The 24,689-nt window shown below is 39.8% G+C and overlaps 1 protein-coding gene across 1 annotated transcript; it reads left to right on the plus strand.

Moving 5' to 3' along the window:
- Positions 1 to 1,589: 1,589 nt before the first annotated feature.
- Positions 1,590 to 24,689, plus strand: crtc1b (CREB regulated transcription coactivator 1b). Its single transcript, XM_081358045.1, has 12 exons — positions 1,590 to 1,732; positions 3,178 to 3,294; positions 9,516 to 9,641; positions 9,733 to 9,794; positions 9,882 to 9,985; positions 10,617 to 10,722; positions 12,052 to 12,388; positions 14,347 to 14,559; positions 14,662 to 14,748; positions 14,982 to 15,068; positions 16,670 to 16,844; positions 23,978 to 24,689. Exons 1-12 carry the CDS (start codon positions 1,607 to 1,609, stop codon positions 24,187 to 24,189), a joined length of 1,752 nt encoding a protein of 583 aa, XP_081214171.1. The 5' UTR covers positions 1,590 to 1,606; the 3' UTR covers positions 24,190 to 24,689.

Here is a 24,689-nt window from a genome sequence, read left to right on the forward strand (position 1 = left end):
TAGATTTAAACTAACCGAGTGTGTCTGCTTCCAGAACAAGGCTAGGAAGACATTTAGAGTTTGGGTGCAAAATATTTTTGAGATAAAATATAACTTCTTAAGATTATAAGGCCGCACAGAGAAAGTGCTTTTTACGTACATGTGGTTTCAGTTGTTCCTAATTTTTTCAACTTGGAATACATTTTAGTATGAAAGTTTTTGGTGAATAATTTGTGCACAAATTTGTGTGTGGTGAATGAGACCCATTGTTCTTTCCAACAACACAAATTACATTTTGTGTATGTATACAGATGGTTAATTTACTACGGTTACAGCAGTAAATGACTTGTCACCCTTACCTGCAAGATATGGACAGCATCTGGCAATACTTTTGAGTAAGTTAGCTGGGTCTTTATACATGAACAAATGGCCTTTTATCTTGTACTGGACTTATGCCACAGATCAGCCTTAATTTACCTGTTAGAGGCATTAAAGTTCTGATTGATTATCTAAACAACAATTTTCCCAAGCAGCTTTTAATCTAAAAACAAAAAAAGATTTTGTGTGTGTGTGTTCTAATCTTTATGTAAATTTACTTGTTACATTTTTAAATATGTGGTCTAGTTTATTAAAAACAAACACTGAATGTATTGGTAGCACTTTTGCAGTTATCCTTTTGTTTGTCTTCCATGTGGGAAATGATGTTTTTGTTTTTATCCATCTGCTGTGTTCTGACCATTACAGTGTGGTCTAAATAAAAATACACACAAATGTGTTCTCAATTTCAGTGAAGCTACTATTAGGCCTACAAAAAAAATTACGTTTTTGCAAGTAGGCTATATAAAGTGTTTTACTTATTATGTAGGCCTACTGTTGTTATTGCTGTGTGCTGAACAGAACTTCATAGGTTCGTATTTTCTATTGCAATAATGTAAAACAAACTAAATTTAGTCAGATTTAGGGTAAAAGCTTTATTTTGCGATATTTAACAAATAACATTAACATAAATAAAAAAAAACACTGATAATGAAACGTGAGCAAAATTAAATTACTATATATATATATATATATATATATATATATATATATATATATATATATATATATATGTATATATATGTATACATATATGTATACATATATATATATGTATATGTATATATGTATACATATATATATATATATATATATATATGTATATATATATATATATATATATATACATATATATACATATATATATATATATACATATATATATATAATAGCCTAATTCTCAATATAAATGCTACATTTGTATTGTTAAAGTTCCCTCTAGCCGCTTCCCTATTGTGAAACAACCATTTTATATGTTTATATATGTTGTAAAACATTCATCATCACAAACGCCTCTTATCAGAAACAAGTAGGCTATCTTCTATCAAGACATGAAACTATTTCATTAAAAAAATGTCGGACTCAGCTCGTGAAGATCCTGGTGGGCTTGTTTGTTTGTTTTATCAATCAGGCGCTCCTCCAGTGGACTGTCTCTGGACTCCAATGCCCACAACTCTTCCCGTGATGACGCCGCCGCAGCAGCGCACAACGCGTCTCACGCAACGCTCTGTGTTTTGGAGAAGAACGGAAGATGGCGACCTCAAACAATCCGCGAAAATTTAGCGAGAAAATCGCCCTTCACAACCAGAAACAAGCGGAGGAGACCGCGGCGTTTGAGGAGGTCATGAAAGACCTGAGCATCACGCGAGCTGCACGGGTACGTGTGTCAGAAACGGATACGTGTGTCGCGGCTAAACGCGCGCGTAGCACAGCTGCTATGAATAGAATATAGCCTGTATATGATTTGAGAACACTTTTGTCGCCCGAGAGCAGTGATAACTCGGTGAAGACGATTATGATGTCTCAGGGTTTGAGCGTAACGGGAGGCCGATTGGATGGGTGAGCTCAGAGATGCTGAGGATGCGGCCGGACAGATGTCGTGCACATCTGTTTTGGCCGCGAATGGATTGTGATTGCTTTTCGGTCTTTTATTTCTTGGCTAAATATTGAAATGTCATATAGAGTAGACCGTGGATAATTGTCATATGCGCAAGTTGCACAAAATATGTATATCGGTTACTATAGGTTTTGAGTTAAAAGTCTACACGTGTGCATTGTTGCAGTTTTGTATATTTGAATAAATCCAACTAGGATTTAAATATTATCATGTTTTTGTAAAGGCTGGTAAAGTATGTAAATGTAGTAAAACCATACTGAGATGCAGAATGAAGATATATTCAGGGTTACTACTGTTAAATACAACTAATAATAAAAAAATAAAAATAAAAAACATTTTCATTACTCAATATTTCAAACATCATTAAATCAAATTAAATTAAAACACGTTAGGACTCATTTTATTTCAGCTTTTTGCCAAGGCAGCATTTACATTTTTTTTTAGTTTAACTTAAAGTAGTAATAATAATAATAATAATAATAATAATAACTAAAATAAATAAGAATGAATAAAAACTAATACAAAAATACACAACACTATTACTAAAACTTTCAAATTAAAACATCTGATTCAAAATATTAAAATCTTTAATATTAAATCAATGATGCTAAAATATAACTGGACAGATTTTAACATATTGGGTATTTTTCATAAATGTCAGGTCGGGGAACGTTGTCACGTGGTTTATATGTTGTTATTTTAAATAATTTGTTCATTATAATTTGACCAAAACAGTGGTTTGTTATGTTTTTGTATGGCACTTTTCCATTTTTATTATTGTTCCATTATGATTAATGTTATTACATAAGTTATTGAATGTGCCTTTTTACTTTTATTTGATAGGGTTTTATACATAAAAAGTTCTTCTTCTGAAATAAACGTTTTCATTGTGACAACTTGCCCCGCTATTGGTCAACATAAGTTAAATGAACTGTTGTTTTTTTCTGTGAAATTTTCTAAACTTATTTCTAAACTGAAATACAGCCTATTAGTATGTCCCTTGGTATTGAACTTATGACATATATTAGTGTGCGCCACATAAGTTGAAACCCATATTCTGCTACTTTTTGTTAACTCTCACTGGTCTGCTTTTCTCATTCTTCACTTGATAAAGTGTTTTTACTCCACAGTATCTGGTTTACGTTTCATTCATGCTTTCATTTCGTCATTCACTGCTGCTTTTCACGCACTGTTATTTTGCACAGCTGCAGTTACAGAAGACCCAGTATTTGCAACTAGGCCAGAATCGAGCTCAGTGCTATGGAGGGTCACTGCCCAATGTCAATCAGATTGGAAATAGCAACACTGACCTCCCTTTTCAGGTGAGACCTTAGAAACCTTCATAAGTTTGAAAATTCTGTCGTACACACATGCTGTCACTTTATGATTGAATTTCCCTTCAGCTGATCTAATCACAATTTCATAAACATCCTAACTGGATGAAACTCATAGTGTAAGATGGGTCATTCCTCTAATGCAGTACAAAAAATGCATTGTGATTAATATGCTTGTGATGTACCCTAGTTGAGCTTAGATGCTTTGAGACACTTTAACTAGTAATTATAGCTTGATTATTGACGCAACTGGTAAGAAAATTAACCATGTGAAATAACACGATGGACATAAGAACTATAGTCATTACTCAGTGTGATATTGAGCATTAGCCTACATGAGAGTATTTTTTCTGTGTATTGTTGTGCTGTCAATCGATAAAAAAAACTAATTAATCGCACATTTTTCTGTAATCGCGATTAATCGCACCTAACATTAAAGTTTTAAATATATTTTTATTTTGTAATACTTTCACATTGAATCTACAAAATAATGTTGAAACAACATAAAGATGGTATATTTTAAATATTTGTTTAATGACATCTTTTTAGTAAGCCAGTATGAAGGCCAGTATCACTGATAAAAAAATCTATACCAAAATGTATCTAAAATACATTATTTTCATACTAAGTATACTCCAAACTATTAACATTTACTGACATATCGCTTGAGACTTACTGATATAAATATTATAATTAAGCTTTATTTGGAGTACTTCTTTATTGCACAATGCACATTTCTTAATTTTAAGCCAAAAATTTGTTTGAACTCTTTCCCCGCCAGCGTTTAAAAAAAAAAAGTTGCCAGCCACTGCCAATGTTTTTGATCATTTTCACAAAATATTCATGGCCCCCAGAATATTTTATTGTATGATTATCTGAACATGGAATATGTCAAAAGAAAGAACAGACCCTCTGCTTTTAAACAGAAAAACTAGTTTTATTGTTATAGATTAATGAGGGAGGACTCAAATGTAGAAATGAGCGATATGGGGTTTATTTGAAACATAAACCCATTGTAATAAATGTCATATTTAGATGTGTTTTTAATATATTTGGGCTCAACCCTACGATTTTTTTTCTACTGTACCAGTCGTGCCAGTTCAGATTTTTACATGCCCTGCTAAAATGCACAAAAAAGTTATTGTTTTCATTGTTCTTGATCATGTAACCTTGCAGTGATTTAAGATTTTCCATGAAGGTTATACAGTCAAGAGCAGTGAGTGATTTTCTCTTTGTCTTCTGTTCTTTGATTAACATTAATAACAGACAGCAGCAGGTTTATTAGGCTGCTGTTACTTTAAGAACTGATAGACATGAAGCGGATCTGAAACCCTGTTTTCTCACAACTCTTTACGTTAATTGAACTTTTGAACTCATTTAAGACTGTGCTTACGAGGACACTCATCAACAATGGAATTTTTACATAATTTTGTGTGCTTTCTTTTGTCTGATCAAGTGCGAAAGAGAACTCAGTGGGGTGCTGCCGTGCTGTCTGAAGCGGCATTCTGTGCGCATGTTTCATGTGTTAGTTCACAGAGAGACACTTCACAGACAGCGCACCAGTACAGATTGAGTTCTTTCATCACGTCTGAATGATTTAATAGCACTTGAATGAATAATAGCGTGATCATATACTGTAGCGCAGCCAAAGGATGAAAAATAGAAAATAGTTTAACGCATTTAAACTGAAAAAAATCAATAGCAAAATTAACATCCCTAGTATATTGTAATACCGATGTCTGCAATTTTACTTATTGATGTTTGTGCTGTTGTTTTGCACCAAAATTCTGTCAAATTCCTAGGATGAGTCCATTAAGACTTTTCGTTTAGTTAAAGGGATATAACAAAAATACTGATACAAAAACAGGATGGGAAGTGATATGGAGGGCACAGAAAATATCAAATGCAAAATAGCAATATTATCAAATCAAAGGACATTTTTTCGTAACCATTTGGATTTGAGAAAGAAAAAACGTCTCTGGTTACTATCGTAACCTCGGTTCCCTGAGAGGTGGGAATGAGACATTGCGTAGCTACGCTGCAGGAACTCCTCCCTTCTCCACTTTTGTTGAAATCTTATGGGCTAACGGCAGCTTGGAACAGCTGGCCAATTGTTTGCAAAAGTATGCAAATACTGAAAGGCTCGCGGGCAGTATAAAATGCAAGGGCGTGACAATTGCGTCAGAATCACGACTGAACGCTGATCGAACAGCAAACACGGTGGCTAACGCAATGTCTCGTTCCCGCCTCTCAGGGAACCGAGGTTACGATAGTAACCGGAGATGTTCCCTTTCGAGAGCAGTAACTCTACATTGCGTAGTTTCACTGCTGGAACTGTATTAAATCCCGCCATGAGAGTAGTGAAGATAAGCCCGGGGAAAAACGGGGCCAAGCTACACCAGCCACGGAAGAGACAGACAGTCAGCCAATAGCCGCGGCGCTAGGAGTGCTCGCATCTGAGAGGCGGAACTAGACCAATGAGACATCATCCCCGACCCTATCAAAATTTGCATATACAAACGCAATGAAAGCGAGGGCTGCACTGATCCAGGGCAGACACAGCACAATAAGCACTCAAGCATGAAAGTAAACACAGTGTCAATGGCATTAGCACACTAGTAGCCATATACACAGAGTCAACAGCATAGCGGTAACCACTGCATACAACTAGAACAGTTCACAATACATGAGCAAGGAACTTAACTCACTGAAAGCACTTGAGACGCCACAGACGGTACATCCAAAACATAAATCCTGGATAGACATACCTCTAGACCAGGCCCACAAAGAGGCAACAGCCCTCGTCGAATGATCTCATATGGTAGGGGGGACAACAGCGTCCACAATCCAGTGAGAAAGTCTCTGTTTTGAGACAGTTGATGTCTTTCCCTTAGTAACAGCAACCAAAGCACACGAAAAACTGGCCCGGCTGAAGGAAGGCAGCCACGCGATTCACATACATGCGCAAAGCCCTGTTACAGATAACCGGGCAGGGAAACATCACTGTGCTTTTTAAAGCGTGTAACGTTAGAGAGAGACTTAGGCACGTAGCTCCGTCTCGGTCGGAGAGTAACACTGCAGTCGCCGGGTCTGAAACTGATAATATCACCGTCCATGAGAACACGTGTAAGTCTCCAATGCGCTTAGATGAAGCAAGGACATTGAGCAGAGACATTTTTTTTTCAGGGAGAGCTCCTTAACAGCAATCGAAACCAAGAGCTCGAAAGGCGGTAGAGAATGAGCCCTCAAAACTAGAGCTAGATCCCACGGTGGCACTGAAGTCGGCAGTGAAGGACATAATCTCCTCACTCCCCTGAGAATCTGCCCACCAAAGCATGCCTTCCGATCGATTGCCCGTAACCGGGGAACGAAGCGAAGCAGTAGCGGCTACGTATTCCTTCAGCGTGGGTGCACTCACATTATTTTCCAGTCTGTGCTGCAGGAAACGCCAAACATCCAACACGGGGGGAACCACCGGGTCAACGTCAGTATCCTGGCACCGTTTTCACCAATCACAGAGTAGAACAACAGCCAATAGCGTCGCTCATCGAGGAGTGCTTACATTTGATAGGGAGGGCCAGACCAATAAGCTGCTCAGCTCAAGTACATCAGAATTTGCTTATCAGCTAGAATCTTAGGCTGTACTGAATAATACAGAGCAAGTTGTCAAGACTCAAGACTAGGAGATAATTGAGGATAATCACTCACTGAAAGCACTTTTCTGTGAAGATCAGCCGGTTGCAAAACATACAACCCTAAAGACGCGCTTACATGGCCCATGAAGAGGTGATAGAACTCGACGAGTGAGCTCACATGTTAAGGGAGTTTTTCCTCCTGAACGTTGGCGCTATTGAAGTGCTTGGTTGATTGGTCTCGGGTCCAGTATCAGACGGAGTCATCCATCCCTCTTGGGCACCACGAAATAGCGGCTGTGCACTTCCATTCTCAGAATGGGGCGTTTTGAGGCAAAGTCAGTGACGGACCCACGCCTGACGCGGGTTGGTCTGCGTCTGGACTGAAGAGAATACCTGTGTTGAATTATCCCCAGTAGCCAAGGTGAAACGCCTGGAATAACTGTCCACACGTCTAGAAAAGGACATCACGGCTGTATTAGTTCTATGGCCGCTGTTGCCAGTTTGTAGACTGGAGCCCTGTCCCAGCCAGGCGGGCTGCCGATCGGGCACGAGCGGTGTCGTGCACGGTGGGGAAACATTGGCACTCTCGCGTTTTTCCATCGGGAGGCCATTACAGGCACAGACTGTGACTCTGCGCTGCTCTGGGGCAGGGCGAGTGACACAGTGTTGAGTGTATGAGGAGGAAAAGGCCCTTTGTGTGAAGAGATATGTGCTCACACAAACAGCATACAAACATTGCAAATGTCGCCTACAGGAACAGAGGGGACATGATACAGAACACGGCGCTTGGGGACGAACGACGACTCTCTCCTCCTTTTGGACGGTCCATAGGACGAAGGCTTGGCAGCCGAGGACAGCGCTCTCTGTGTTCCGTGATGCTACATTCCCGGTCCCGCCTCTACCTATGGCTAACATCCGGCTCAGGGCGGAGAGCCGCAGCGGGCTGCTCAGCCGATCTTAGGCGGGACGAGGTGCCGACGAAGAGAGAGACCTCGACGAGGGCTGGAACGTGCGACAGGGCAATATTCGTGACTCATAGCCTTTGCGCTTCTGCGCCTCAGAGAAATGCTCAGTAACTGACTCCGCGGCGTCACCAAGGAGGCCGGAGGGAGTGATTGGAGCCTTTCTTTTTTCAGACAGATGAGCTTGGACTACAAGCTGAGATTCTCGGCCAGAGACAAACGGACGGGCACAGATGCATGGCGACAGTCTCCCCGACGGGGGGCATGCGCACAGAGCCGTGAGCTTCCGCCACGTCCCTTTACCACGTGCTCGTGGATATCGGGGAAGGACGGAGTCCTCCTCCTCGAAGCAGCCTGGCGGCACCTCGACTGGGCATACTGGACTTACTTCCTTTTTACCGGAGCATTTCGCGTCGAGTCCAGCGTGTCCGTGAAAAGGACCGGTGCGTGGCGACGGCACAGGACTATGGCCCCAGTTCTCGTTGTCACCGTCGTTTCTGTGTGGGGGAGGGCCCACCAGCGGCTTGCTGGCGGAAGTGGGCCTCGACCCCGTAATAGCAAAAACCCTCTCGAGTGTGCACAGTGCACGCACGTTGAGACCAAGAAGGTCGCCTCGGCATGGCCACGCCCAGGCAGGCGGCGCAGTACTCATAGGTGTGGGGCAGGTTTATGGGGCCCGCACAAATCCTGCAAAGGTTAGTCATCGGATGCGAGGAAGAAAAGGTAACTAGTCCTCCTAGTGCAACTTCAACGGTGACAGCGCGAAGAAAGAGATTCTGACACAATTGTCGCGGCCATGCATTTTATACTGCTCGCGAGCCTGTCAGTATTTGCATACTTCACGACAACTGGCCAGCTGTTCCAAGCTGGCGTTAGCACATAAGATTTCAACAAAAGTGGAGAAGGGAGTAGTTCCCGCAGCGTAGCTACGCAATGTAGAGTTACTGCTCTCGAAAGGGAACTATGAAGAAATATCTGGAATGTTTTTTAATAAGTTTACCATGTTTAGTGTTCATAAGCACTTGGGGACATGAATTGTTATATTATGATAAAAGTAAAACATATTTTTGTGAAATGTTTTGTTTGAAAAGTGTGTTTATTCTATACTTCTTGTCACTTGCTTTGACATTCTGATAAATAGTCCAAAGACATTCGGACAACTTAGTGTGGATTACATGTCCAAATACTTTTTGGGGACACTACTGTATATATGATGGAGATATGAAAATGCGCTGTATTGTAGAAATAGCCCAGAACACCCGCACAGAAAGCAAATTACTAACCAAAGATTCATATAATAGCATTGGTTGTCCTAAGGAATGTCCATTTAATGAATTAGTTAAATGTAACAAAGCTGATGGAAACATGCATTTGCACAAGTGTCATTTCAAGTATCATTTTTATCATTGCTATTCATTTATGATACATTAGCATAAGAATGTACAAGATGGTTCTCATTGCTCTAAGCTTTCATACTGCTAGTCCATCCTCTGTGTGGAGCCTATTTAATGCTTTTATTTGCCCCACACTGCAGCAAAATTTCCCATACCTTTTCTAAAGAAAATGCATCTCAGAAGATCACTTAAACAAATTTTAAAAGATTCTTTTACAGTCGACAGTTCTAGACACCAGTCGGACGTCCCGACATCATGGCCTGGTGGATCGCGTGTATCGTGACAGGAATCGCATCGCTTCTCCACATCGTAGACCTCTCTCTGTGGACAAGCATGGACGTCAGATATCCTTTACCATACACAGCTAGTTTTACCCTACTGTGGTGTATTTTATGTGCGTGTACCTGTGTGAGACATTGTCCTTAGCCCAATTACATTGACAGCTGCCCCTACAGCTCGGTATATCTGTCACCACCTCCCGACACAAGTTGGAGGAGGTAAAGCAGTTTTCCTCACAAACTATGAAACAAAACATGTTTAAAGGTCATAAATCATTGTTTCTTCTGTTCCCACCTCTACTACAGAACCAACTCTGACTCAGCTCTACACCAGAGCGCTGTGAATCCAGCTCAACAGGACACTTTTGTTGGTGGATCTCAAGAACTGCAGTCAAAAGGAGTGAAAACATGTAAGAATTTGGGAAGTTTTTTTAATTCGTTTTTTATTTGTGAAGATACATGTGAAGTGGAATTAGAATGAATTTGAATATGTTTGTAGTGCGTAAATTCAAAAATATTGTAAAGGGTGATACAACTGTCCTGATATTATAATAAAGAAAAACCTCATTAAAATTAAAAAATCTTCAGAAGTTAGCAAGTTTGGCATATTTTTTTATTATTTAATTTAATTATTTTAAAATAAAAGTTTTTCCCTGCTTTTTAATATTTAAAGTGTCCCTATTATGCTATTATAAAGGTAATATCTGACAAAGTCTGTTTTTGTACATAATGATTAAGATTATTTACACTCACATGGACAGGAAATATTTTATTACTTTTTATTTTTTACTAATTCAATTTAAACATTTCTTGAAAATGGTATAAAGTTTACTCAGCCACACACACACACACACACACACACACACACACACAACCAACATGAACATGAAGAGAACATTTCTAAGAACTTATGTGTTTTTAATATATTTTTCCTTTTCTTTATCGTGGACACTCTATTTGTCATGTAATTGTAAGATATTGCTTTTCCTCATTTACAATGAGTTGGAGTTCAACCTCCTCTCCTTTTCCCTCTTTCTTCAGTGCTGTTGCTCACCCCTCCAGATACAGAGGACACTGAGTCAGAGATGGAGAAAGATGAGCCCAAATCATCTCTGCATACAGAGTCATGTGATGTTCCTGGGATTAAGTGAGTTTATCATGACATGTTTTTTATGTATGTATTTATTTATTTATTTATTTATTATTATTTTACCTGTGTGCTGGACAAACATGTAACACTTGAATAATCTTTGATTTAGCATCAGTAGAGAAAAGGAGGTGTGGCAGCAACTTTAGATGCAAGATCCAAAATTAATACTCACCATGTGCCAAAATGGGGTAAAAATGTTTTAATTAAAAATGATATAATAAAATATAGTTTGCAGTGGCCATTTGTCGAGTAACTTTATTAGGAACTGAAATAGTACATGGTTTAATTGAACTGTTAGAATTATACTCTGTGATATGAGAGATTTAGACATACTGTACAAATCTGTTATGACTTGTTTTAAAATATTTTACCCTTGGAGTAAACTGCAATTTTTACATGATGCCTAAAGTTTATTTTTCTCCAGAATTTCATGTGGATTATTCCTCACATAAGCAACCATAACGAAACAATAAGAAACAAATCCACCATACTGTAGGTCTTTACGTTTTTGTGATAGATGTGAAATGTTATTTTATAGCCATGAAGAAATTTTTAATGGCTGGTAAATATTCTCAAATCATCCTTCATTGGCAAGTAAAACAGAATGTTAATTTTGAACCCTATTTGGGTGAATAATTAATATAGAAATTATATTTTGCTTCAAGAAAATGATGCCTGATTTTAAGCTTTTTTTTATGGTGAGATTATGTTCTTGGTAATTTAGCACATTTTCCCTCCAGATTCCTATTACTGTAATGTGAAAATAAAACAACAAATAATTGTAGTTTGGAAAGTATATAGATTTGAAAGTATTTTAAACTGTCTTTATATAATTATTCAATTGAAATTACATTTTGATTTATGTCAGTGTTGTTTTTAGTTGAGATATTGAGATGGTTGGCTTGGCAACTAGCTGAAAAAATTATTGTATTTAAATATTTTATTTTATTTCAGTATTTTAAGTAACAAAAGTTTAGTTTTAGGATTAGGGTTAGGACAACCGTGGTTTAAATAATGATAAAAAAAAAAATCGTAGAATTTGTTTTTGTTCTAAAAAATAATTAATTTCATTAATTTCAGTAATGACAATTTAATGAGATTTGGGGTGGGACGAATTGTGCATAATTGTAATAAATTGAATTTTAATTTCAAGACAATTAAGTAAAATTAAGCTAACTTTAACCCTTAACCTCTTAATGATAAATTGAAAATAAATAGCATTTTCGTCCAGCAAAATATACAGTATATTAATAGGAATATATATTGTTTCATGAGATTTGCCATATATGGAGGGTATTCACAGCATATTCTGTTTAATTTTTCCAGCATATTTCCATCTCCTGATCAAGAAATGAATAGCTCTTTGATGCCAGCTGCTCACAGCACAGGCGGCTCCTTACCTGATCTGACAAACATTCAGTTCCCCCCTCCTCTCCCCACCCCGCTGGATCTAGATGACCCAATTACCTTTCCTACGTCCAGCTCCAGTACTACCAGCAACCTGACCACCAACCTGACACACTTGGGCATCAGTGCTGCCAGTCACGTCCCTCCCTCCCCACCTGCCCAGCACACTGGCCCCGTCCCCTCACCCAATATCAGCCTACAGCAGCCAGCCCCCACGCTACCACCTGTTGTCTCACCTCAGATACCCATCGCACAGGTAAGCCAGCCTCCCTAAACAACGCGGTCTGTGTTTTAATTTGTAATGTGTAATTAAAGGGTTTTAGTTTTGTTTCTAGCAATCTATGGGGTCTCATGAAAATCTGATTCTGATCTTTTAGTATATATATAGTTTTCGACAATAAAACAATAAAACAGTTGAGATTTGCAATACAGTATTTACTACAGGTAAATAGCAAATCTCAACTACTTGATTGTTTCATTGTTGAAAAATGTAAACTATATTACCTGATGATATATTAAAAGTTGGATATATAGTACATGTGCATATACACATTACATTAATGTAAAGCAATACTAAATCAACTCTGTGATTGTTTATATTGTAAAGAAATGTAAACTTTATCACACAGCTCTCTATATAAAATTGATATATATATTATATCCAACTTTATCCACATACAGTGGGGAGAACAAGTATTTGATATTTTGCAGGTTTTCCTACTTACAAAGCATGTAGAAGTCTGTAATTTTTATCATAGGTACACTTCAACTGTGAGAGACGGAATCTAAAAAAATCCAGAAAATCACATTGTATGATTTTTAAATAATTAATTTGCATTTTATTGCATGACATAAGTATTTGTTCACCTACCAACCAGTAAGAATTCCGGCTCTCACAGACCTGTTAGTTTTTCTTTAAGAAGCCCTCCTGTTCTCCACTCATTACCTGTATAAAAGAGACTCCAACCTCTCCACAATGCCCAAGACCAGAGAGCTGTGTAAGGACATCAGGGATAAAATTGTAGACCTGCACAAGGCTAGGATGGGCTACAGGACAATAGGCAAGCAACTTGGTGAAAAGGCAACAACTGTTGGTGCAATTATTAGAAAATGGAAGAAGTTCAAGATGACGGTCAATCTCCCTCGGTCTGGGGCACCATGCAAGCTCTCACCTCCTGGGGCATCAATGATCATGAGGAAGGTGAGGGATCAGCCCAGAATTACACGGCAGGACCTGGTCAATGACCTGAAGAGAGCTGGGACCACAGCCTCAAAGAAAACCATTAGTAACACACTACGCCGTCATGGATTAAAATCCTGCAGCGCACACAGGGTCCCCCTGCTCAAGCCGAAGCATGTCCAGGCCCGTCTGAAGTTTGCCAATGACCATCTGGATGATCCAGAGGAGCAATGGGAGGAGGTCATGTGGTCAAAATAGAGACAAAATAGAGCTTTTTTGTCTAAACTCCACTCGCCGTGTTTGGAGGAAGAAGAAGGATGAGTACAACCCCAAGAACACCATCCCAACCGTGAAGCATGGAGGTGGAAACATCATTCTTTGGGGATGCTCATGTACCAAATACTTATGTCATGCAATAAAATGCAAATTAATTACTTAAAAATAATACAATGTGATTTTCTGGATTTTTGTTTTAGATTCCGTCACTCACAGTTGAAGAGTACCTATGATAAAAATTACAGACTTCTACATGCTTTTTAAGTGGGAAAACCTGTAAAATCGGCAGTGTATCAAATACTTGTTCTCCCCACTGTATATGCCATGCACTCACGTAAAGTCGACTATAGCAAATATCAACTGCCTATTTTTTATTTTGTTGCAAAATGTAACTATATAATTCAGATCTCTAAATCTCTAAATGAGATCTGAATCAACTGAGAAATCAATAAATTAATTGAGCAATCAAGTATGTCTTTAAATACATGAGTCTACAATTTGTCAATAAAAAAATCAGTGATAAAAACAAATTAATTCAAAATAGCAACAGATGATATAAAATTTTAAAAAAGTGCTTAATTGCATTTTCAGATTTTTCTTTATCTATTGACCATGTATTTTTAAAAAACGTATTTGTCACACTGTGGGATCCATGACACTGAACTAGTAATAAATGTATGGGTTTATGACATTTTTTTCAAAATTTCCTTGTTCATAACACTAACATCTGATTTGTTGACTGTATGTTGTCATCACAGCCAATCACGATGGACAGTCTGTCACTGGAGCAGCAGCTGTCTCAGTACTCACTGCTGAGTTTACTGAATGACCTGCAGAAACAGCCGCATACCCTTCCTCAGAACATTCGTCTCATACGGCTCCCTCCTCTCACTGTAAGCTCCACCCCCAACACCGTCCAGACCTCTCTTACCAGCCAATCACAGACAGCCACAAGTGGAACCGCCAACTCAGTAAGTTTTTCTTCTAGTGTACGCACTTTGGTTTAGGTTGATATTTTAGTTATCTCAAATTCAACACATCACATGATTCTAAAGCCCTTTTACTCCCAAAAGTATCGCAGTCAGACCGGCTCTTCAACCAATCAGTCGCCAACATCTCCAGTGTCCAATCAGGGCTTCTCACCTGGCGGTTCACCGCAAGTAAGTAATGAATTTTTGTAATAGTGTACTTCTCTATTGCCACCACTTTCACACTGTTACAGTACATCTGTTTGTTGTTACATCTGGCTAATTTCCTTTAGATATGATGTTAATCCCTGCTTGAGTTCCTGTGTTTCTCCTCAGAATTTTGGAATATAATAAAGAATGTCTACTTCATCTTTGTGCATGCTTACCACAGCGTTACATTGTTCTTAATGGATCTTTTTTCATAGCATATTCAGGTGGTTGGGAGCATCTTTGGAGATTCATTCTATGATCAACAATTTCCATCCAGACAGACCAATGCCCTATCCAACCAGGTACATACATGTGCGGCATTTAAAATCACCCTTTATATTAAGATATACCATTTAAAAAACAACAACAACAAACCCTGTTACCATTGAAGGCTGACTTCAGCTCAAGAGTGAGTCATAGCTGATTCAGAGAGGAAGTGAATTGCCTGATTAATTCAGTTCATGATTTAGACTGATAATTCAGTTCAGTTCAGATCCAGACCAGAAAAACAACTAGATTAGGGCTGTTCTTTGTGATGAACCAATCAACCGATTCGTTCACAAGTTGGTCATTACATTATGGTGCGGTGCATGTTAGTTTTTGTTCTCAAAATAGATAGATAGATATTTTTTGCATTATATATATATATATATATATATATATATATATACAGTATATATATATATTGGGGTTGCACAATATTAGATTTTTCACACCATGGTTATCGTGAGAAAAAGAATTCATGTTGAGTTTAGTGTACCATAACGCTAACATCGCCCTATTTTAAATACAACAAAAATATTCCTCTCTAAAGAAATTTGAAGTAAACATTTAATAATCCACAGTTTTTTATCCGAATGGTGCTGGATGGCAGAGGCAGGCTAAATACACATAAATAAATACATAATACATAACAATTAATAAAAATAAAAATAAACATGAATAAGTCGCATTATTATGATATGGCTGTCAAGCTGTTGTTCAATTTACATGTATATATTTTTTTATACATTATTCACCTCCCATCTCTACCAGTGATGCTTGATTCAACTTCCTGCGTCTACTACCGGCGCAGATATCAACTGCGCAACTGGGTTGTAGGTTGCCAGGTTGAGGTCACAAATGGGTTGAAATTTGTTCGATGTGTCGATTGTGTGAGTAGGATGCGTTTTATACAAGATTTTATACTAGATTTTATATATATTAATATAACGAGGTTTGGGCCATACAAATTACAGGAGAAATAACAAAACGGGAGGGGGGCGGGAGATGGGTGTGAAGTACAGAAGACTCCCAGGAAAAACGGGAGTTTGGGCAGGTATGCGTGCAGCGTGACATATGACATTGTTAAGGTGCAATACCGCCACCTATTGTACTTTGGGATGTCAACCAGGTACTGACGCTGGATTATTGTACTATTAATGTTAAATATTATGGTTATCGCCAATACCGGTATATTGTGTCACCCTTAATTAACACGATATCGATATATCATGTTTTGAATATCACGGTTATTGTCAATACATTGCGTATATTGCGACATGCCTAATAAATAAATATATATACTGTATATATATATATATATATATATATATATATATATATATATATATATATATATATATACACTGTACAGAGAGAGGGAGGAAGATAGAAAGGAAGATTCAGTGCCTAGGCAACTGTAAAGGAATCTTATTTCAAGATGGGCAAACTTAAATCCATTTTAATTCTATAGCACTTTCACAGTATATAATGCTGAATCGTCTATGACACACTCACTGGACTGGACTACTGTTTGATTGAGTGTGAAGGTGCAGGAATAAAATGTGCTGCTGTATTACAAATGTTATTATTTTATTTATTGTTCAAATGAGTTAAAATCTTTCTAATGCTGATCATGTAGCTGGAACAGTTCAACATGAACATGATGGAGAATCTGGGTGACTCCAGTCACTGTTCAACCCTGAACTACACACAGGCAGCCATGATGGGTTTAACTGGGAGCCACAGCAGTCAGCAGGAGGCACAGCAGCTGAGCTACAGTAGCCATGGCAACATTCCCAACATCATTCTCACAGGTATTGTGTCTTTCAATTCAACAAGAATGTCTTTATGCAAATGTATTTCGAAGAGATGTCACAGAGGTACAATAAATGCATTGAGGCTCTTTACCTCCAGTACAAGCACAAGTTTTGGGGAGGACAGAATGCTTGCATAAAGTTATCATTAAAAGTCTGTTTACAACCCATTTTACTTTATTTTGTTAATTTTTGATTAAAACAGGATATTAAACAAGAAAAAAAAAAAAAAGTAAGACGGGACTTGATTTGAATAATGTAAATATTCTGATTTCATAATTATTTTAAAGAGTAACAACCAGTCTCATGCACAATGGGTTTCTGTTAGTCAAGACAAATTTGGGTAAACAAGATTCAGTTTCAGTTATATCCACCCCTGAATGACATTTTAATACAAAAGCTGTGATTGGTTTATTTACTGTATATGTCAGGCATTTCTTGGCAAGAATACAATGCAAAGTTAGGCAATATTCTGGCTATGCAAGAATTAACGTAAGAGTTATGTTCCGTTCACACACGCCACAGATCCCCCCTCACACACGTTACAATATCACATGCACACGCCTGAAGTTCGCAGGTGTGTTGGATTATACGAAGCGTGATGGCGGAGAGAAAATCTACTAACAAGCTTCCAATTCTTCGGTTATTGCTATCTATGGGGTAGATTAGCCAGGGTAGCCTACCTCCGAGTACTCCATGGTGTTGATCGAGACTGAAGAGACTATTTTTAATTTTATTATTGTTTCTACTCAAATTCATTGTTGAAATATAAACATTTACATTTTAATTAAAACTTGTTTTCATGACATATTTATTTAAACATATAATGAATATAACCAATTTATTAGAAATATAATGAATATATAATATAGTGCATTTATTTAGCAAAATAATTCTCCAGAGTTATTTTAAAGAAATTGAATGGCTTTACAGAGATAAATGTAAAGTTTCGTGACATACATTTATAGGTTGCTCCCTATCTGTCAGTCACTTTGACATTGTGCCGATGAAGTGAGACTAAGGGTGTATTCACACCAGGAAAGTCCGATAGTTCACTTGCTTTGGTCCGGACCAAATAGAATGTTGATTTTTTTTTTTTTTGGTACGGTTCGCTTTCACACTGCTCTTTTTGCAAGTGAACCAAAATGTGTAAGCAAAACCACACGTGTGCTAAGGTCGTCCATTCATTGGACAGGAATTCTCAAGCAGGGAAAAGTAGGAAGTGCACAAACAGGCTCAGCATGGAGATATTTCGTAATGTAATATTTGTTATTTTACTGATTTGGTGTTATTCTCTACAAACGCAATATGAAGAAACTATATGGTATAGATAAAAGCCCGCCCGCACTGATAATTGATTGCTTGGGTCGTTACATGCGCTTCGTGAGGCACACTAGCGCACACACACACGCAAGGTCTCTCGCTCTCTGCCGTGCGCGCGCTCTTGCTCGCTCGCTTTAGACACCATTATGCCAAAATGTCCGTTTTGTTAAGTATCCTCATAAGAGCAGTCAAATAAAAAGGCGCAGTTTTCTGCAATTGGGTCGGTTCATGTTCACACCGTAAACGAACCGTACCAGAGTTCGTTTGGAACCGTACCGAGACCACCTCTTCAGCTGGGTCTCGGTTCGATTGTTTGGTCCGCACCCGAGTTCGATTGCTGTATTCACACCTGCCCAAAAGGTCCGCACCAAGGGGGGAAACGAACTAGAGTTCGATTCAATCGAACCAAACGAGGCAGGTGTGAATACACCCTAAGGGTCGCACCTGGGAGCCCCAAATACTTCTGATACTTTGAGAAAAGGCCAATTAGTATTGGCGAATGGAATTTCTATGTGCCACTCCCCTGGACATATGGGTATAAAAGGAGATGAGAACAACAATGGGATTGTTCTGCAAGTTCAATCCCCACGGGCCTCCCGTTCCTAGTCACTCTCATTGTGCCTAGTTAAGTTCATGGATGAGTTAGGCAGTTCATCTTATGGCGAACCTAATTTCTAATTCAGGGATCCATATGAGGACGAACTTTCGATAGCAGCATTATTATGCCTTCCGATGCCGAGGACTTGGCTGAATTCCCGCCTTCCTTTGCAGCCTGAACCCACAGCCCGGACGCAGCATTGAGCCCACCGCAGGATGGCGACACCGCCCATCCATCAGGCTAGCGCCAAGATCCCGAAGGCTTCAAATCGTCCCTGAGACGGGTGACCCAGGAATGACGGGAGCTGCTCTTTCCCAGGAGGTCATATCCAGACTGCTCCTTCCCCCGTTGGGTCACACAGCTCGCAGTCTGAACATGATGGACGCGAGTTTCCCAACACGACACACACAAATTCCCACTAAGGTCAATGTGCGGCGTCTTGAAGATGCACAGATTCCTCACCCATCACAGGCTGGTTCCAGTCAAGGTACATGGAGCAAGTTAGGTGTTTCAGTGCAACCACAGGGTTGGGACGTGATGCTTCTCGACGTGGCGGCTAACGCTCTGTGTTGCTGTACTACATCAAAAACGATTGTCCCTCTGGTGCTTCTCATGAAACCATCACACTGGCTCATCAGGACAGGCACCCGCCCAGGTTCAGCGGTGCCTTTTTACCTCGATGACAGGCAAAGATGACCCTCTCCTGCATACAGAGAATGCAGTCCTTTTGGCAGAGGATGCAATAGAGCCTGTCCCTCAAGCCAAAATGAAGAAAGGGTTTTACACCCCTTCATCTTACCAAAGGTGGTGAAATCTGTGAGTTTGGAATTGGGCCCTGCACAAGCTCCCATTTAAGATGTTAACACAGAAACACTGTTTGACATACGTTCGCCATCAAGATTGGTTTGTGGCAATAGACCTGAAGGACACATACTTTCATGATTCTGCCTCGACACAGATCGTTTCTTTGGTTTGCCTTCTGCAGAGGCTGCCCTTGCCCCGCTAAGATCACATCGATTATTTTGACAACTGGCTCACTTTTGATATTTATTGTGTGCGGACAGGGACCTGGTGCTTAGACACCTAAGCTGATTGGGGCTTCAGGTCAACTGGGAAAAGAGCAAGCTCTCCCCAGTGTAGAACATCTCTTTCTCTCTATGGAGTTGAGTTCAGTCACTTTGATGGCGCATCTCATGAACAAGCATGCTCAGTCTGTGCTGAACTGCCTGTAGTCATTCAGGGCAAAGACGGCAGTCCCACCAAAACAATTTCAGTGGCTCTTGGGGAATATGGCGTCCACTATGGGCCACTCACATTCCAGAGGAACTCGATGACGCAGCGGATGCACTTTCGTGATAAGCAACGCTTCAGGGAGAGAGAAAACTCCCCAGATGGTCCAGCTGATCTGGAGTTGATTTCAGCTAAGCACAGATAGACCTGTTCGCTTTCCAGGAATCCTCCCACCGCTATGGTATTCTCTGACCTCTCAGCATGCGCGCACTGGCACAGCTGGCCCCGGGCCTACGCAAATATGCTTTCCCCCCAGTAAACCTGGTTGCATAGATGTTGTGCAAAGTCAGGGAGGTTGATACACAGGTCCTGTTGGATGCGCTGTATTGGCCCACCCGGACTTGGTTTTTTAGAGCTCACGCATGTCTGCAGTCTTGCTGGGCCTACAGAGAGCTTCTTTTGAGTCCCTGGAGTCAGTTAAGTTGAGTGTCCTCTCTTTGAATACAGCCCTCCTGACCACGCTCACTAACAAGAAGAGGGTTGGAGGCATTCTTTATCAGTGAAACGTACCTAGAGTTCAGTCCGGTATACTCTCACATGATCCTGAGACCTCGGCCAGGCTACGTACCCAAAGTTCCCACGACCCTGATCAAGTGGTGAGCTTGCAAGCACTGCCTTGAGATTCGGCAGACCCAGCCTTGTCATTGCTGTGTCCAGTACACGCCCTGTGTGTTTACTTGGATTGCATGGAGAGCTTTAGATGCTCTGATTCTGTTTTGGCGGACAGCAGAAGAGGGAGGCTGTCTCCAAACAGAGGATTGCTCACTGTATTTGGGATGCCATTGCCCAGGGTGTGCCAAGCCCCTTAGGAATCCAAGCACACTCAACGAGGAGTGTTTCATCCTCCTGGGCTCTAGCGAACAGCACCTCTTAACAAACATCTGCAGAGCAGCGGGCTGGGCGACACCCAATACCGTTGAACGATTTTGCAATCTCTGAGGGTTGTGTTATCAGGTACGAATAGGTAAGGTGCGGGCAACTAGCTGGGTGAACCGTTTGTGAACCACACAACACCTTTCCCCTCTCTGAGGTGATAATGTGCACTTTTTTGTTCACATGAATTCTCCAGGCTAGCGAACCCTGGGTGTACTTTTAGCTTCCAGCGCCCTATGGCAGCTTAATTCGGTGGTGGAACTCGCTGCCAGGCCCAGTACTCATGAATGACCTTTCAGGTCAACTTGTGTTGTTGGGCCATGTACTCCATATGTAGTGATTGTCAAGTTAATGGTTTCTTTACCTCAATGTCTGCCCAAACTTGAAAAAAGGCTTCAATCAACTTCAGAGGGTGAAGGGAATAACTCAAAACATCCAATTCTTAATCATCGAAGCAATTTATTAAATCTATCAGCAACAACTTGATCTTCTTATGCTTGTTTTCAGTGATTAATTCAGATGAGTATTTTAATAACCTATACAGAGAAAATATATAAATATATGAGTCACTACACACAGCATTGAGATCAATGTACATTTGAGGATATTTTAACTAATTTAAAGTTAAAAATGCACTTAGTGCACATGGCCAGTTAGCATATTAGATGCTAAAACCTCTAGCATCAACAAACAACTTGCAAACATACACAACATCTGTAGTCTGTAGTCACTAAAGAATTGAGTCTTTGTCCTACCAGTAGCGTCTCAAAGTTGATGAACACATTGTGGCTTTTCCCAGCTGTCTTTGAACAAACTCAGCATGTGGTTTACTCCAAACTCAATGGTTACAACCGTGCAGGTTAACAATCTTTCTCCTTTGGTTTTGTAACCATCAACAACACCAACTTGGGTAGGAGAAGCACTAGGAGATAGTGATGTGTCATTCGCAAACAAGCCAGCTCTATGACATGGGAGGACAGACTAAGATCATACCATTATGTGAAAGAAGGAAGGGGACACATGTTCCGAAGATAGCAAGTGTAGTGCTACAGGCCATACACAGATCAACAGAGAGAGGCGGGGGAGCCGGATTTAAATGAAAGCATGTTGGGAGAAAGTGAAGAAATGAAAACCAAAAAAGAAGCAGCATCTTGCTGCATTTCAATTAAATTGGAGACTTCTCAAAAACAGGACAAATAATTTTTTATCAGATTAAAAAAATTACATCAGCCCATCCAAGCTGAGGCATCTGATATTAAAGTTTTATTGAAATGTTAAATAATAGTAACTGTGTATTTTTTTTGTAACGAAAAAAAAAAAAAACATACAAATAAGACTTTTATGAAAACACTGAATAAAAAATTGCTTACCAAACACGAATCATTCACAATTGCTAAATTAGGCTAAAATAGAAGTCTCCGACTGATACTAAATGAAGAGCCATTTGGGAGCTGTAAGAGCCGGCTCTTCTAAGGGAGCTGAGCCAAAAGAGCAGAATCTTTGAAAAGAGCCAGACTTCCCATCACTACTAGGAGAAGCACATCCACTTTTCAAACAAAGGTCCCTCTGCATGCTGGTAATCACACACACACCTGGTTCTATGTGACGTGCAGTTTCAATGGTCAATCAGCTTCCTTGTTTCTTCCAGGTTGTGCATGTGCTCACAACCGATAGGCTGCACTCATTTTAACCTCAAATCTCTTTTTTTTCTTTCTTTCTTTAACAATGATGAATATTATTATTATTATTATTATTATTATTATTATTTATTTTATTTTTTTGGCAATTTCAAGTTTAGCTTAAAAGTGAAACCCTGTTGACAATCCCATATGGTACGGTTTCCGCTCTGCCACCAGTCACTGTGTTGTAAAGCTCCTCCCTTTCCTGGATGTGGTCTCCGTAGTTTTCTTTTTTCTGCATAGAAAAAAGAGTGCCTTCCCCAGCGATCCTTTTCCGCCCCCTTGTCGTACAGGGGATGACGTTGCTTATGTGGAGTATTGGGAAGGTCACGACATTGTGAGTGCACTTGTTACCTGGCACGGAGCAGCTTGCCGACATCTGCACCGCCAAAACCTCCTAACTTGGTTTAGCTGGTTGTGCCGTTTTCCCTAGGAACCCCTAGTGTCAATACATCGACACCATGTAAAAGTGACTGAAAGATAGGGAACGTCTTGGTTACTACTGTATCCTCCGTTCCCTGATTGAGGTAACAAGATGTTCTGTCCCACCTGCCAGAACATTGAACTACCCGCTGAAATGGAGGGAACACTGTCTTGGCTCTTTAGCACAAACCTGAATGAATTGATGCACTGAATCTCCTTTTATTCCCGCATGTATAAATGAGTGAGTGGTGCTTGCAAATTCCACTTGTCAATTTTCATTGGCATTTTCTCAAAGTATCAGAGGTGTTTGGGGCTCCCAAGTGTAACCCCTAGTGTCAGTACATCGACACAACAAGACCATTTTATTAACGTCTTTCTGCGGTTGATACACTGATTGAGCGATTACATGAGGCATGAATCATTTTAGTTTCTTCCAGTATACCTTCTGATGTACATTCATGTTTATTTAACGCTATAACTAGTAGTAAAGAGGAAGAGATGGTCGGTTCACGTGCGCTCTGCACTGCCACTTGAACCGAGGGAGATACAGCGATCTGTCACACCACAAAGCACATCAAAACGACATTTTGTTTGAATTTCATAATAAAATTTACAGAATTTGAAGGAATTTGTTTCATATAAAAACTAACAAATCACAAGCTTATTGTTATTTTTAGATGGTTAGCATACTACAAGTTTAATACTTGTTTGTGGGTGTTCTCGGGGCTTTAATCCAAAGATAACTTTAGGAATATAGCAATAAAACCCTCGGACACTGAATTTAATGAAATGTAAACTTATGCCAGACACAAGTCACTGATGTCATGGAAAATCTCCAACTTACTCCAATAAAAAAATGAATGACTTCTGGTCACTTTGTTGTCACTGTATGCGTAAACACCCGTTTATTAGTTGCTAACTGGCTTTTTTGATTTGTCGCACACTAGTAACAGGGGAATCTCCACCCAGTCTCTCCAAAGACCTCACCAGCTCATTGGCCAGCGTTGGTGACGTCAGCTTTGATGCAGACTCTCAGTTCCCATTGGATGAGTTGAAGATCGACCCCTTGACACTAGACGGACTGCACATGCTCAACGACCCGGACATGGTTCTCGCCGACCCGGCCACTGAGGACACATTCCGCATGGATCGACTGTGAACCTGTGAATGCAATTTTAAGCGAGACATTCCGCTGCATGGCCTCTCTGTTCACCATCTGGTGAGTGGCTGACCTCGTCCTCCCAACCACCCACACAACAGCATGCTGCCAAACCGCTCATGGCCAGGAGCTGGTGATGGCAGCGAGGGTTTGGGGGGTGTGGAGGTGGAAGTCCTGTATCCACACTGGATAGTTTCCAATGCGCAATACCGTCCACCATCCACTCTCTTCATGTAGTCATGTTTTGTTTTTGTTTGTTTGCATTTCGTTATCTTGGTTGGTCGCCAACATGCATTTTTTTTGTCTTGTTTGTCTTGATGTATTTTGTGTTTTGTTTATCCTTTTGATTCCATCGGCATATGGATATTTTATGGTTCACACCATTGTGATTATGTTTATTAATTCACATTTACTTCAGTATGTTTATTAATTATTTTGTCACATTAAGTGAATTGCCAACTTTCATCTATTTTAAAATGTTTACATAATTATGCCATATG

The sequence above is a fragment of the Scardinius erythrophthalmus genome (genome assembly GCF_964197995.2).
Source record: "Scardinius erythrophthalmus genome assembly, chromosome: 25".
Lineage (NCBI taxonomy): Eukaryota > Metazoa > Chordata > Actinopteri > Cypriniformes > Leuciscidae > Scardinius > Scardinius erythrophthalmus.